The sequence below is a fragment of the Melanerpes formicivorus genome, unplaced genomic scaffold, assembly GCF_026170545.1.
Source record: "Melanerpes formicivorus ecotype bairdi unplaced genomic scaffold, bMelFor1.0.p_v2 SCAF_71, whole genome shotgun sequence".
Classification (NCBI taxonomy): Eukaryota; Metazoa; Chordata; class Aves; order Piciformes; family Picidae; genus Melanerpes; species Melanerpes formicivorus.
In genome coordinates, this window is record NW_027142423.1 from 537,049 (window position 1) to 552,919 (window position 15,871).

At 46.6% G+C, this 15,871-nt stretch overlaps 1 protein-coding gene across 10 annotated transcripts in view; it reads left to right on the top strand.

Moving 5' to 3' along the window:
- Positions 1 to 15,871, top strand: part of ADGRB1 (adhesion G protein-coupled receptor B1) — a 325,671-nt gene that overhangs the window by 218,260 nt on the left and 91,540 nt on the right. For 7 of the 10 annotated variants that reach the window (XM_068163182.1, XM_068163187.1, XM_068163188.1 and 4 more), the window contains one exon: positions 8,563 to 8,704. In XM_068163182.1, coding sequence (XP_068019283.1) covers positions 8,563 to 8,704 — 142 coding nt within the window. The remainder of the gene's footprint in view (positions 1 to 8,562; positions 8,705 to 15,871) is intronic. The other 3 variants (XM_068163183.1, XM_068163185.1, XM_068163190.1) reach the window with 1 other exon arrangement.

Here is a 15,871-nt window from a genome sequence, read left to right on the forward strand (position 1 = left end):
ACTGCTTGAAAGGCGCTCTGGGACAGCCTTTGGCTGGAAATGAAAATTGCTTTTGGGAATCCCACAAAAAGGATTAACTTTGACTTCATCTCTGGTTCATTCTCCAAATTAATAATCAATCTGCCAGCTGGATCCATGCCAAGCACTTGCATGACCTGCCTGGTTTGTGAGGGGGGGAATGGCCCACGTGAAGCAAGTATCGGGGAACTACAGAATCATTGAGGTTGGAAGAGACCTCTGGAGATTGCTTCTGTTATTTGAATATCTCAAATATACATCCCTGTTTTTAAAACCTTTTCCTGATCCATGCCTCTACAAAGCTTCTCCATTTGTGCAAATTTCTATTCAGATCAGCATTTCTGTTTGGGAAGGTCTTTAAGCATGTGCTTAGCTCCTATTTAAATCTACAAGACAGTGCTTAATTGCTTTTTCCCATCAAGTGCTCAAATAATGTTCATAGTCATGTTGTAACATATGGTGCAACATTTTTCCTGGGGAACATCATTGGAATTACACTGGAGATAAATCTGACCAGAGACATTAGAGACAGAACTAGCTTGTCAGCTTTCCTGCTAACCCTTCCAGTACAATGTTTTTTACGCCAATCTGGTTTGGGGATTACTACAATTCCTCTTTGACTGGCTTGTAATCAGTCTGACTACATTGTTCTCTAATATTCTGCCCACATTTTCCCTTTAGTAGAGTTCCTTTCTTCCCTCCCCTCTTGAGACTGCCTGGAAATAATTCTGCTTCCTTATTAGTGTACCAGGATTCAATATTTGTGAGTAACTCAAATTCTGCCTCTTTTATTTTGTGTTTGACACTGAGCTGTGAACATGGGTTTTCCATCACAAAAGCAGTCTGGTTCTCTGCAGGATCAAAGGATTTATTGTAAAGATAAAGGTTCAGGATTGATCTGCAGATGGAATTGTACACGCAGGCATTCACGCACTCACACATACAACAAGTAGACAACAAGCTCACCATGGGCCACCGGTGTTCTTCTCTGGCCGGTGTGTTCCAGCCCAGCCTTCTGATCATTTCTGTGGCTTACTCAGGACCCATTCCAACATCTCCATCTCTCTCCTGTGCTGAGGCCTCCAAAGCTGGACTCAGCACTGCAGGTGGGGTTTCACCAAAGCGGGGTAGATGGGCAGAATCACCTCCTTTGACCTGCTGTCTTTGCCTGTCTCTTGCAGTGTGGTGGTATGTGGGCAGCACAAAGAGGCTGTCAGCTCTTCTGGTGTGTCCTCCTACCTGCAAATACAGAAAACAAAGGTCCAGTGACACCTTATAGCAGCCTTCATGCACTTGAACAGGGCCTACAAGAAAGCTGGGGAGTAACTTTTTATAAGGGCTGGGGTTGTTCAGCCTGGAGAAGAGAAGGCTCTGGGGAGACCTAATAATGACCTTCCAGTACCTGAAGTGAACTTACAAGCAGGATGGAGAGAGAGCATTTACAAAGGCCTGTGTTGATAGGGCAAGGGACAATGGTTTTAATTTTGAGAAGAGTAGATTTAGATTGGATGTTAGGAACAGGTTCTTTACCATGAGGGTAGTGGAACACTGAAACAGGCTGCCCTGGGAGGTGGTTGAGGCCCCATCCCTGGAGATTCTCAAAGTGAGGCTCAACAAGGCTCTAGGCAACCTGATGTAGTTGAGGATGTCCCTGCTTACTGCAGAGGCATTGGGACTAGATGAGTTTTGGAGGTCCCTTGCAACCCAGACCATTTTATGATTCTATGATTCTGCTATTCTCTTAAGCCAGCTCCAAGCCACATCCCAAACAAGTGGAGAGGTATTCATATCACAAGGATTGCAGGTCAAAGAGAAACAGATTTGCAAAGAGGAAGGATGAGAGAAGATTTGTTCTTCTGAGGTACATAAACCATAGGAATGGACATGCCCTTTGGAGCAGCCAGCATTTGAACATTATGAGTAGTTTAATAACTGGTAGTAATCAATTAATAATCACTGGTAGTGATGAGGTCCAGATTTTAATTTTGTATCAAATTGCGTAGTTGGACTTAATCTGAGGTGATTTACATGAAGTTCCTGACTCAGCACATCCCACAGCACCCATCTTTTATGTGATTTATAACAGCTTTTAAAGTAAAAATTGGATGGCTTTGATCCAATTGACTCCTTTGAATCCAATGGGATAAATAAGCAGGCATCAGACCATGTCTTGGAATAGCAAAAGGTGGTTATAATAATTATTAATTATTTCTTTTTTGCATCTAGAAATAGCTGTCAGACCACTCTTTGGTCTTTGTGTCTTTGGTCTTGGGTAGTCTTTATTCTGATATGACATTCAGTGCTCTTCTGTCAGCTTTTCTACCATGAAACTGTGAGTCCGAGAGCAGCATTTACAAGAGAAATTGTTAAGTCTTGAACCTGTGGAGGGAAAAAAACCCTACAACAGTACAGGTTAGGGGGTGACCTGCTGGAAAGTAGCTCTGCAGAAAAGGACCTGGGAGTGCTGGTGGACAAGTTCACCATGAGCCAACAACGTGCTCGCATGGCCAGGAAGGTGCACCACAAAGAGTACGACCAGCAGGTTGAAGGAAGTTCTCCTCCCCCTCTACCCTGCCCTAGTGGAGTCATGGGTCCAGTTCTGGGTTCCTCAGTTCAACAGAGACAGGGAAATACTGGAGACAGTCCAGTCGAGGCTGCAAACATGCTGAGAGGAGTGGAGCAATGGGCACAAACTGGAACACAGGAAATTCCATCTGAACATGAGGAAAAACATATCCTGTGAGGGTGATAGAATAGTGGACCAGGCTGCTCAGAGAGGCTGTGGAGTCTCCTTCTTTGGAGAGATTCCAGACTCGTCTGTATGCAGTCCTGTACATCCTACTCTAGGTGGATCTGCTTTAGCAGGGAAGTTGGACTAGCTGATCCCTAGAGGTCCTTCCAATCCCTAGTATTCTGTGATTCTGTGATCTGAGGAGTGTGATTTGTTTTCTGATACCTTTCTTGGGTTTTCTTTGTAAACAGTCAGCTTTCTGATGTCTTTTTTGTTGCCTTTTTTTGGTTTTTCTTTCCCTCTTTTGGATGAATCTAATTCTGTTAGCATGGCCCAGATCTGTCTTGGTCTACTCTGAAAGCTGGTAGATGAGTAAAGCTGATCTTGGAGATTGAAGGTCGTGTTAAGACAATTGCATTCACACATCATGAGAGTTCAGATTGCTTGGGGGCAGGGATTGTATGTATGTGTCAATGTGCAGGGAATTGATGCTTTAAGAATGACAGATTCAAACATGTGTGTTGCGAAATCTTGCTTTAACCAAAAAAAAGTAAAGGATACTTGGGAGCCCCTTTAAAAGCACTTCCCTCTTCCAACTAAACCAAACTAAACTAAACCAAACCAAACTAAACCAAACCAACCAAACAAACAAAAGCAAACCCAGTAGCTACAAAACCCAAAACCAGACCGAGGATGAAGTGATAGCAAGCAATGTGCCCTTGTGGCCAAGAAGGCAAGTGGCCAGCAGGTCAATGAAGGTTCTCTTCACCCTCTACTCTGTCCTGATGAGACCATATCTGGAGTATTATGTCTAGTTCCAGGCTCCTCATTTCAAGAGGAACAGTGATATACTAGAAAGTGCCCAAGGGAGGGACTGGAACATCTATCTGATGAGGAAAGGCTGAGAGACTTGAGGCTGTTTAGCCTGGAGAAGAGAAGACTGAGAGGAGATCTTACTAATGTTTATAAATATCTGAAGGGTGGGTGTCAAGAAATAGATGTCAGTCTCTTTTCAATGATGTCCTGTGATAGGATAAGAGACAATGAATACAAACTGGAATACAGGAAGCTCTATCTAATCGGGAGGAAACTCTTCTTTACTTTAAGGATGATGGATTACTGGAACAGTCTGTCCAGAGAGGTTGTGGAGTCTCCGTCTCTGGAGACTTTCAAGATCTGTCTGGATGTATTCCTGTGTGGCCTGCCCTAGGTGCTCCTGCTTTGGCAGGGGGCTGCACTCAGTGATCTTCAGAGATCCCTTCCAACCCCTACCATTCTGTGAGTCTCTGAATGCAAATTAAAAGCTTGTAAAAGACAGTGAGGAAAAAAAAAAAGAACAAGTTTTATTGTTGTTCAGGAGGGTTAAAAAGAATAAAAAGGGAAATTTAGAGCCTACTAAAAGCAAAGTAAAGCCCCTAATGGTATTGGTTTGTGACTAGCTAGAAATGACAGATGTATTTATAATAATGCAGAAATCCCAATAAACTCCTGTGTTCTGTAATTGGAAGAGAGCCTTGTTACTTCATCCACATCCCAGGCTAATGAAATACTTTCCATTACACCAGCAGCTAGAAAACATGCTATGCATCATCTCATAAAGCAAGATGTCTTTAGGAGACGCAGGATGCAGCAATTTTGAATGCAAGCAATTGAAAAAAACAGGAGAAGGCTAATTGGGGATCATCACTCTTTGGTAAAAGAGTCCTGGTAGACAACAGGATGACCATGAGCCAGCAGTGTGCCCTCACAACCAAGAAGGCCAATGGTATCCTGGGATGCATTAAGAGGAGTATGGCCAGTAGGTTGAGGGAGGTTCTTCTCCCCCTCTGCTCTGCACTGGTGAAGCCTCACCTGGAGTACTGTGTCCGGTTCTGGGCGCCCCATCTCAAGAAGGACAAAGAACCACTGGACACAGTCCAGTACTGGTCCACTAAGATGGTTAAGGGACTGGAACGTCACTGATATGAGAAAAGGCTGAGAGAGACAGGTCTGTTTAGCTTAGAGAAGAGGAGTCTGAGGGGGAATCTTATTAATGATTACAAATATCTAAAGGGTGAGTGTCAGGAAGATGAGGCCAGATTCTTCTCAGTGGTCCCCAGTGACAGGACAAGAAGTAATGGGCATAAATACAAACATAGAAAGTTCCATCTAACATGAGGACAAACTTGTTTACTTTGAGGGTGGCAGGGCACTGGAACAGGGTACCCAGAGTGGTGGTAGAGTCACCATCTCTGGAGACCTTGCAGGCCTGCCTGGAAGTGTTCCTATGTGATCTGCTTGAGGTGATTCTGCTCTGGCAAGGGGGTGGAATCTCTCTTTGAACCCCTACCATTCTCTGATTCTATGACTCTCTGAAGGGTGGAAATGTTCCCAAAGTCTGGAGAGAGGAGATTGTCTGTTAGCATGGCATCAGAGCTGCCTGCCTTACATCTGTCCTAGGCACAGTAATGTACCATCTGATACAGGGGCTCGTAGGTAATCTGATGATGATAATTGAATAATGCCATATTCATTAAAACAGAGAAATTAATAGCAATCAAGTTATGGAAAATAGATTTTGTGAAGCTAAATGAACACTGCTTATGAGTGTGCAGAACAGGCTAGTAGAGTCTGAGGGCTTAGCATTATTTGCACACATCATAAATGAGGCATTTTTCCCAGTGGCAGTGAATTGTAGAATGGTTTTGGTTGGAAAAGACCTTCAAGATCATCAGGTGCAACAGTTATCTAACTCAGCCAAGTCTCATGCTCAGCCAGGTCCCTCAGCACCGTATCGCTCTGTCTTTTAAACACATCCAGACATGGGGATTCAACCACCTCCCTGGAGAACCTATTCTAGTGTTCGAGAACTCTTTCAGTGAACAAGTTTCTTATAGCATCCAACGTAAACCTCCTCTAGTGCAACAAGAGGGCCATTTCCCCTTGTCCTATCACTCGTTACTAGGGAGAAGATATCAACACCCGCCTGACCCAACCTCCTTTCATAGAAATGTGGAGAGTGAAGGTCTTCCCTCACACTCCTTTTCTCCAGGCTAAACGACCCCATTACCCTTGGCTGCTCCTCACAGACCTGTTCTCCAGACCCTTCACCAGCTTCATTGTCCTTCTCTGGACACACTCCAACAGCTTAATGTCCTTCATGTAGTAAGGAGCCCAAAACTGAACTGAATAAAGAGCACCACTGGCTAATGCATTTCTTGGATATACAGACAGTACATATAGAAGAGTGTAGAATTTGTATTCTTTTTGAGATTGACCTTCCAGACCCTTCCAAGAAAAGTTTTCCATGCAGCAGGTACATGGAAGAGACCAGAGAAAAAATGTCTGGACCTCAGAGTCCCAAGGAGATAATGTGAATAAGCTCAGTGAACAGCTTTCCAAGGAACATTAGGAAGAAGTTCTTTACTTTGGGGCTGGTGGAAAAAGTTGCCCAGATGGATGCTCCATTCCTGGAGGCATTGAAGGTCAGCCTGTGAGCAACCTGATCTAGTTGGGTATGTCCCTGCTTACTGTACAGAGGTTTAACTAGATGGCCTTTAAAGGAGGAGACTTGATGGGGTACTTGGTGCCATGGGTTAGCTGTTTGGGTGGGTTGGATTGGTTGATGGGTTGGACGCGATGATCTTGAAGGTCTCTTCCAACCTGGTTTGGTTTATTCTAAATAAAGGTTTATTCTAAAGGTCCCTTCCAACCCAGTGCATTCTCTGATTCTGGGATTCCAAGACAGATTTACATCCTATCAGCTGGACAGACATGCAGTAGGATCCAGACATTTAGAAAGCCCAGGAGAGGCACTAGAAAATAAAAAGTTTCATGTGTTGCTGACAATTTCTACAGTACAATTAATTTGGATTTTTTTTCTTTTTAAACTATGAAAAGTGCTTTAATCCAAACCAAAGATAATTCAGGAAGGCCCAGCATCACATGTTAAACTTGATCCCAGTAAATAACCACAGTAGAATCAAGAGCAGGTGTTGATGTTCTGGTATCCTGTTGGTACCCAGCCTGTTCTCTTTCTTGCACAGTGGTTAGGGAGTTGGAGGGAGGTCTCATGGTGTGAAGAGCAGGTCAGTGTATGCATGGAGCCTGGACCTGCAAAAAAAAACATCTCTGCAACTCAAGGCAGGTCTGCTGGAATCAGCAATACAGTGAAGTGCAGGCCATCTGTGATATACCTAAGGCTGCTGAGCAGCTTGGCTCCATCTGGAGCTGCCCTGAGCTTGCTGATGGCATTTTTGCCTAAGTGCCCTCCTCTGAGGATGGTCAGATGTGGAGAAGGGACATGTTACACCCATGTTCCTCCAGTGAAGGCATACAACCCTTTTGCTCTTCCTCCACATCCTGTCTCCAGGCTCCAGTGAAGCCCAAGTTATCCACATGGTTCCTGACCTTCTGCCTATCTGCTGCATTTCTGCACTTACTCCCTGCATTTGCACCCCTTACTTGTCCACGTTTCAGGGGAGTGGTTTGGACAAGACACAGAGGCAGTGGGTGGAAAATGACTGTCCTTTTTGGGTGATTACTGTAGCCCAGCACGTGAGGCAGAGCATTACATTCCCCTTTTCCCTGGCTTAGCCCTCAGTGCCCACATGGATATGGGGCTGCCAGAACTTCCAGTGAAACAATTCCAGCTGTGGAATGAAGGCCAGCTTCACATGTAGTTCTTCCTACATATGACCCCTTCTTCACTCTGCTACTCTTCTCCAGCATGAAAGGATGCCATGGAAAAGCAGGGACTCTAGCCCTTCAATCTCTTGAGGTCCCTATGATCATGAGGCAGGGACATCCCTGCCATGCCCAGAACTCTGAGAGCATGGCGAAGGTCTGAAGGGGAATTTGTCATGACCTATGGAGATCCTGGCCCCAGAGAGCTGGGGCAAAGAGAACAAGGGGAGGTGGGAGGCACAGCTGGAAGGGGATGATGCCTGTGCAGTAATTTGAGGGAGTCAGGGATTGAAGAGGATGTGAAGAGGGAAGAGTATTGCTCCCTTGTGGCTGAGGGAGATCTGTGTGTGTGAGAATGGGTGAGATGGAGGGGACACATCTATATGGAGTGAGGGACAGGCATATGGGGGATATGTACAGATTATGGGACAGGTCTATACAGTTGTGCATTCACAGATGGAATACATGGGACAGGGCTATAGGGATAGGGAAGTGTATTTGAGCTGTGTAGGACAGGGCTATAGGGTTATTTATCCATATATAGTGTGGATGTCAAGGGGCTATAGGGTTATGTGTCTGCATAGTGGGCATGAGGGACAAGGCCATAGCATTATACATACATATGGAGGACAGGGCTATAGGATTATGTATCCATGCGTGGGACATGTGGGAGAGAGCTATAGAATTAGGTGTCATTATATGGGGTCTATATGACAGGGCTATAGGGTTATGCATTCATGTATAGGATATATGGGACAGGGCTGTATGGTTAGACATGGGATATGTGGGCTACAGTGTCAGGGTGGTAATATATGGGGAGAGTGAGACAGGATACCCTGGAGATGGGTTGGGAGGGTGTAGTGGGGAACATTTACATGGGTGGGGGCATGTGATGGAGTAGTTAGAGAGGAGATCAGGACCAAGATCAGGGTCAGAAGCAAGACTATCCTCAGTGCTAGGACCAGGACTGAAATCAGAACCAGGACCAGGAATAGGCGATGCAGGTCGAGTGTTGGGGGTGGTCTGAGGATGCTAGTGAGGAACGGGGCGGGGGGGCGACACACGATGCCCTCTCCCCGCCCGCCCTGACGGTCGCTCTCCCTCTCTCTCCCCGTTCCACCGCCCCGTCCCTCCCTCCCTCCCTCCAGCAGAGCCTCCGCCTCCGCCTCTCCGCCCGGCTCCTGGTCCTGGCGCGGCTGCCGAACGGTCCCGCTCGACGCCTCCCGGACGAAGTGCCTGTGTGACCGGCTCTCCGCCTTCGCCATCTTAGCCCAGCTCAATCCCGACATGGTGAGTCCCGCCGGCGGCGACGCGGAGGGAGGAGCAGAGGGGATGGATTTGGTGGGGGACATACACACGGAGTGTGTCTGTGTTGGGGGGGGGGGGGGGGGTTGTTGGGGAGGACGGGGGACGGACGGACGGGACACAAATAAAGAGAGAGGAGGGAAGGGGGTAAACGAGACCGGGATGGAGTGGAGCGTTCTCAGCGTGAGGCATTTGGGTACCGCGGAGAAGTGGCGGGGACAGACCCCAGCCCTGCTGCAGTCTGGTGTCGCCGGGACCGTAGCGACACAGCGTGAGGTTTTGCATCACCTTCTCCCCCCCATCCCTATTCTCCGTCGCCCTTCCTCTCCCCTTTCCTGACACCGCAGCTTAGGACTGGGAGGTGGTAGAGGACACCCCACACGACATACTGGGGGCTGCTGCTTCCCTGCTTCCTCCCATTCCTCCATCCCTGCGCTGTGCCTTTCAATTGGGATGCCGCTAAACGTAGGGGGGTGGCCAATCCCCGCCGGGCGTGTTCACTCCCGTGGGCTCCCCACGCACGGAATCTTTGCACGTGTTTTATTATTTTTTGGGGTGGGGGGGAATCGCCACATGCTGCTCCCATCCCCATCACTGCATCTTGCTCATGTCCCTGCTTTGGGGTCCTCCTTACTACTCCACGCTTTTGGGGAGGGATGAGTGAGTCCCCACTCCAGACTGGGGAAGGGAAGAGTTGTGAAGTTTGGCTGCTGTGAGTGACACAAAGCCGGTGGCCTGTCTTGGATGGAGTCTGCTGGAAAAATAAGAAGTGTGAGATTCCTAGAAATGATCATCAAACAACTACACCCTGAGTCAGGGAGGGAGGTGGGGGCCAGGGCACCAAAGAGGACACTAGCATTGGCAAAAAGGGGCTTTGCAGACTCCTTTCTTCCACCTTTTGCTTTTAAAGTTTATTTATTTATAATTTTATTTGTTTTAAATAGTTCATCCCTTTTTTGGACAGTTCCCAGGTTTGTAGAGCAATGCCACCCACCTCCCTTGCACCTAGCTCTGCTCCATCTGTCTGGGCACTGGGAGTTACTGGGCCCTTGCAATTATTTACTAATTATGCCCTGCTTGTTAAATGCTGGCTTAATTCAGTGGAAGGGGAGGGGAAAGGAAGAAAGGAAGGGTGATGGTGGTAAGGGGAGGGGGGGGATCACATTTTCCAAGATGAAGGTTTGGTTTATTATTAGAAACACTAATGTATTTGGTCCACTAGTTACCATGGAAACAACATCTGCACTGAAGTGGTTTTAAAGACACAGTGTTGGTTGTGTTTGCCTGGGCCCTGTGAAGGCCCAGCCACCACAGTGTCTTGAAATGGGCTCTGGGGTGTTGGGTAGAGCTGCCTTTTGGGTCCTCTTGAGAGAGGCACCAAGCTTCTGCTCTTGGTAGAAATGCATTGTTTGAAGAATGCTTGGAGGTAGGACTGGGGCTAAGTTCCTCCTTAGAAGGAGCCTGGAAGGAGCTGGTTGCGTTGAATCTGGTGTCTCTGCACCCATCTTCTTCTACGGGTTGTTGTTTCCTTGTCTTCCCACTGGGCAGGTTAGGAAACAAAGCAGGCAGAGAGGTAGCCTGTTGGGGTAGTGATCGCCAGGAGTGGTACCCAGACTTCTTGAGGTGGACAGGCTGAGTTTAGGTGAACTAGTCAGGATCCAACTCTGTACCTGCTCTGTGAGCCTGCAGGGCTGTGTCCTGCCAGCACTAAAGCCCTTCAGCCCAAGCTACAACAGTTTAAGTGCATGGCTCAAGAGGTTTTGGTAATCATGGTGATGACTGATGAGCCTGGTCTGGTGTGGGACAGGCTCCATGCAAATATTGCAAGCAGTCCAGTCCTGACAAAGTCTAAGGAGGTTGCACAGCTGAAGATGATAAACTGTGATTTCTGCTGCATGAGTGCTTCTAAGGCAAAGCCTGAAATGAAGCCAGCGCAGGTGTGCAGCTGAGCTGATGGTGAAGGTCCTTTGCTCATCCTTTTGGAAGAGGGCATAGGATCCAGGCAATGTGGAAAAAGAGAATGGAGGTTTAGGCTTGGTTAAAGCAGGAGTTTCTCTAACAGAGACTTTATGTTCACAGTGTTTGGTATCATTTAACTAGGCAGCTAAGAAAAAAAATGGTTAATTTGATGTGGCCAGATGCTGCTACTCTCTCAGCTCTAGGTGCTGGAGTGTTATCTGGACAACACAGGGTTGGTGTAAACCCTTTATCATCTGTGCAAGTTTTTTTTTCATCTGAGAGTGGGCTTGGCTGCAGGAGGATGCAGCTTCCTTACCCTAGACATGTTTTATTATATCTGCAACTAACCTCTCAGCTGGTCCTTTGGGGTTTAGGCCTAAAATTGTTTCCTTCATCCTCTTTCCAACTCCACTGGCTGCTCAGTTCACAACTCATTATTTATCCAGCCTGGAGTCAACTCAGGAGCATCAGGATGAGTTCTTTGACCATACTGGGAGGAAAGCTGGGGCTTGGCTATCTCCTGAGTCCTCCCACTAAACAAAACCCAGGGTTTGGTGATGTGTTGATGTTGTGGAGCATTGTTCATGCAGGTTATCATGGTACCACCCTTAGATTCCTGAACAAGCATCATTCTGAACAAGCCCATGTTGCCTCCTTTCCCCAGAGGTGGCATCTTGTCATCGTTGGTGTCTGTGGTGGTGACATTTTTAGTGCAGTTTTTCATGTGCCTTTGGAGCTCTCAGGACAAGAAGCTCTGTCCGCCTGTGTCATTAATATTATTTATTGCTATATATCTCCCTTCTGGAGTCTCTGGCCTTGGCAGTTTGAAATATTTGCTACCCTGGTACGGGCAGAGCTTCTTTGCAGTCAAAAAGGACCAGGAGAAGCTTATGACTTTTGCTGCCCTGGCAGCTGATTGGGACTTGCCAAGGACAGTGTTTCCCCAGGCTGGCACCTGGATGATGTTCCTGAGGTGGGGAAATGGAGCAATTTTCCTTGAAATGATGCTAAGGGTTGAAAGTGCTGTATTTTGAATTGAGTTTGGGGGCAGACATCGTTAAACCACGGTGGAGCTGTTCAGATCTAGCTCAAAAGCTGGAGTTGGAATTTGACTCCTTCTCTGCATCCTATTTTCTGTGGACTTTGCTTTTTCAACTAGACAGAGGCAGCCTCTTGCCCTGGTTCAGCATGATTGCAGTTTGACCATCATAAAAGATTAAAGCCTCTTAAATTAAGGAACATAGTCAAGCCTTTTGAGCCTTTTTGTTTTGGTTTATACCGTGTCTAGCTTTGTAGGCCAATGGTATTGACATACTCTGATGCAACACCTGCTAGCAGAGAATAAAGGCAAAAGGAAACTACAGGGCCATGTGTTCAAACTACACCTTTGCAAACCATGGTCAAGCTGAGTAAGAGTCTTGTGGTGCTGTTTGTTCAACATTTCCTGGCAGCCCTGGCAGCTTTTTGGAGGTGGGAAGGGAAGAGAGCAGAAGCCTGAGGATGCCCAGGAAAGCCTTTCACTCTTTGAGTGTCTTGTTAGAGTTTGACTCATGTTGTCAGACTTGTGTTGTTGACTCTGCCTACCAGCTCTTGATTAGGCTTTATAAAGTCAATCAAGATTCAAAGATTGATCCATATAGCATTTAGGACCATAGTAACTGTACAAATCTATTTTTTCCCTCTCTCCCACTCATCTGCAGAGACAAGGCTGCTCAGAATTAGATATCTGAGCTCTGATCTCTTTTCTACTACTAGTGAAGGTTGAGAGGTGCAGGTTGCAGGAGCTTGTGCAGATGCTCAGTTTGTTGTGTCCGTGCTGAATTTGTAGAACATCTCCACGGTGGTGTTTACTGGCAGGCAAACCATTAGCTAGAAAGATTGTACAGCACCTGTGGGGTGTCTTGCAGCAGAGCAAGCTACAGAGCTGACTTGGAAGCTTGCTGGCAAAGCAGTGAGTGCACACAGTGAGCAGTCATAACCCTATGGATATTGCAAAAGGCTTTTTTAATTGTTAGATCTAGATGAACTTTAAGGTCCCAAACCATTCTATGATTCTGTGATAGCTATCTCCAGCGTGCATGACTGCAAGGCATCTTTCATGGTGTGTTTCATACCCAAAGGGACAACAGCTTCCGAGCTCCTTTCTTGATTCACAACATTGACTTCCCCCCCACCCCGCTCCCGCCCCCAAAACAACCCAATATTGTGTGTTCAGCAGAGAAGGAGAAATCCTTTTTACCCTGGAGAAATAATGAAGCATGGAAAGTAGACTTTCAGTGCACATCTGGGATACATAGGCTGTGGGAAGGGAATCAACATGCAGGTCTGGTGTGAACTTTCTGTACCTTGAAGATCTTACGTCTAGAAACATTGTCCCGTGCTATGGGAGGCTTGGGTACTTCATGGAGGGTGTGCAGAACCAAGGTGGATTATTTTAAGATCTCAAAGCTCTGTAGGACCTTGCTTGCACAGGGACTAGATCCAGGTTTTCCAGCAGCAATTTTTACCCTGGAAAAAAATTGCTGATGGTATTGAATTAAAATATTTTGTAAGAGTGTTACAGTTCTGACAACATCTTGATGGAAAATTGTGGCTGTATTTCACTGAAGTATCAGAATAACAGAATTGCCTAGATTGGAAAAGACCTTTGAGATCATTGAGGCCAATCATTAACCTAACACTGACAAGTCCTTGAGTATAGACCAGAGTAAGACTGGAGCACTTTATTTAAAAATGAATGTTTTAACATTTATATTCTACCATCGAGACTTGGAGTCTGGATAGGAAGCAAGCCTCCTGCATACCTTGAGAACATCCAGTTCTCATGTTTAGAACAGGTTTTCAGGTTCTGTTCAAAAAGATGATGCTTCTCCTGTGAAGTTAACCCACTGATTGCAAAATTGGACTTTTCCGCTGAAGGAAAAGTTCTCAGTTTTGCCCATCTCAAAGCCTTAAGGCATCAAACTGCTGCCAGTTTGGAGAGAGGGCAAGGGAAGAGTGTATTAGACTGGTGTGTCTGGGTGTGTTGTCTCAGCAGAGCTGTTTCTGTGCCTGTAAGGGAAATTATGACCTTGGGTTCACTACTTCATTGTTTTCTGCTTCCCTTTCTCCAGCTGCAGCACCCTTGCAGGTGACATCCCAGGCTGTGTGCATCTCTATTTGTATGGTGCCCCAAGCCTAAAGGATTCTACAAAAAGCCCCAGGTGCTATCATTTCCCTGACAGAGCATTAGGAGACTCTGCAAGAGCTGTGCCAGGGTGAGCATTGCTGAGCTGAGAACATTTGGGCTTTTGAGGTCCAAATCCTCTGAAAGCCTCCTGCGCTTGTGCTGTTGGCACCTCTCCCTGCAATCAGCCTGCCCTCTCTGGGATGCTGCTGTGTGTAGAGTGTCTCTCAGGAGCTGATTGTGGCTCTTGCTGCGGAGCCCTTGAACTGGAAACGTTTCCTAAGATTTCCTGGGGATTTGTGCTGTTATTGCTGGACTCTCTGGATATGGAGAGGCTGGGAGGGAGGGACGCTCCAGCTGGACTCCTGCTCATCTCAGGAGAGCTTTATATTGAGATTAGGGAAGGTTATAGTGTAAATACTTTTGGGGATTTCTGGATTTTGCCCATCTCCTGCTCCACAGCAGTAACAGCTGCTGTGTTTTCTCAGGGGTGCCTTTCCCTGAGGTCTGTGGCAGCCCATAGGAACAAGCTGTGATTCTGCAAATCACAAGCTTGGCTTTGCTTTGCTCAGCAGGGATGCTCTTTTCAATAAACCCCTATAGTCCCCCTGAGTTTCAGCAGGCATTGATAGCACAGAGAAGACAGGGTATGAACCAGCTGGGCAGACAGCTGCCCCCTCCCACTCTCTCTCATAATATGATTAGAAAGTAGAGAGGATGTGTGATGCTCTTAGGTGGCCAAATGGGCCGACTCACGGAGTGGCTCAGTCTTAGAAGTACTGCATTCTTTTTCAAATGTGGCTTCTTGAAGCAACATTAACTTGAAGGCATTTTCCAGCAAAAAAGGTTGTTTGACTCTCTGATTCTATGATGCTGTGATTTTAAGATTGCATGATTCTTAGCAGAGAGAGCTGACTTGTGACCCTGTTTCATCATAGAATTGTAGATCATAGAATTATTTTGGTTGGAAATGTGCTCTAAGTTCATACACTCTGACTGTCACGCTAACACCACCAGGGCCATTAAACCATGTCCTGAAGTGCCATGTGCACATATTTCATGAGCACCTCCAGGGATGGTGACTTCACCTCCTTGGGCAACTTGTTCCAATGCCTGATCCCTCTTTCAGTAAAAAATGTTTTCCTAATATCCAACCTGGCAAAATTTCAGGCCATTTCCTCTCATTCTGTCCCCTGATACTAGGGAGGAGAGACTGACCCCCACCTCACTACAGCCTCCTTTCAGATAGTTGTAGAATCACTTTGCTGGAAGCCACCTGCTTTTAAACCCTTGCTTTGTCATCACTGACCTAAGGCTGTTAATATCGGCAATTTGGGCTAAATCTCATTTGAGATTGGAGAGGACCCAGAGTCAACATATGGATGATTTATGTTGGGTTTTTAGAGCAAGATGATTACTGATAGAGCTTGTGATGCTCTCCAGGTGCCAGGAAGCAGAGGAACCCTGGGTTGGTTATATCTAAAAAGGGATCCTATCATCAAATAATGATGATAATAATCAAATAATCCTATCAACATATCTAGGCAAGAAATAAGAGACAAGAGTGGTAGGAAATCCCTCTCAGTTCTGTGTTTCTAGGAGAGACAACACTTGAATTTATTAAAAGACGACAGGTAGCACACAAGATAATAATGGGAGGATTTGGCTCAGCATAATAAGCAGTGATCCAACATCCCACCTCCTTCCCGGCTGTCTGCAGATTCAGCTGTCTGTCGATCCAGCGGGTAGCTCAGGAGATATTCCCAGCTGACAGCTTTCTTCTGCTGAGTTTCTGCTCCATGCTTGTGGATTCACTCAGGTCTTTAACTCATGACAAAACTCCAGGCGGTGGGATTGCAGCAGCATGGGTCTGCAGCTCTCTTCCCTTGCGAGCTGGAGCCAGCCAGCTCCGCACAGCCCTGGCAGTGACTCTTCTGCAGGCAAATGCTGCATCACCCTGTATCTCTTTGTCGGAAAGGGGACATGGGAGAAGAACACAATCAAGTGGCTGGGAGCTTAAAGCCGTT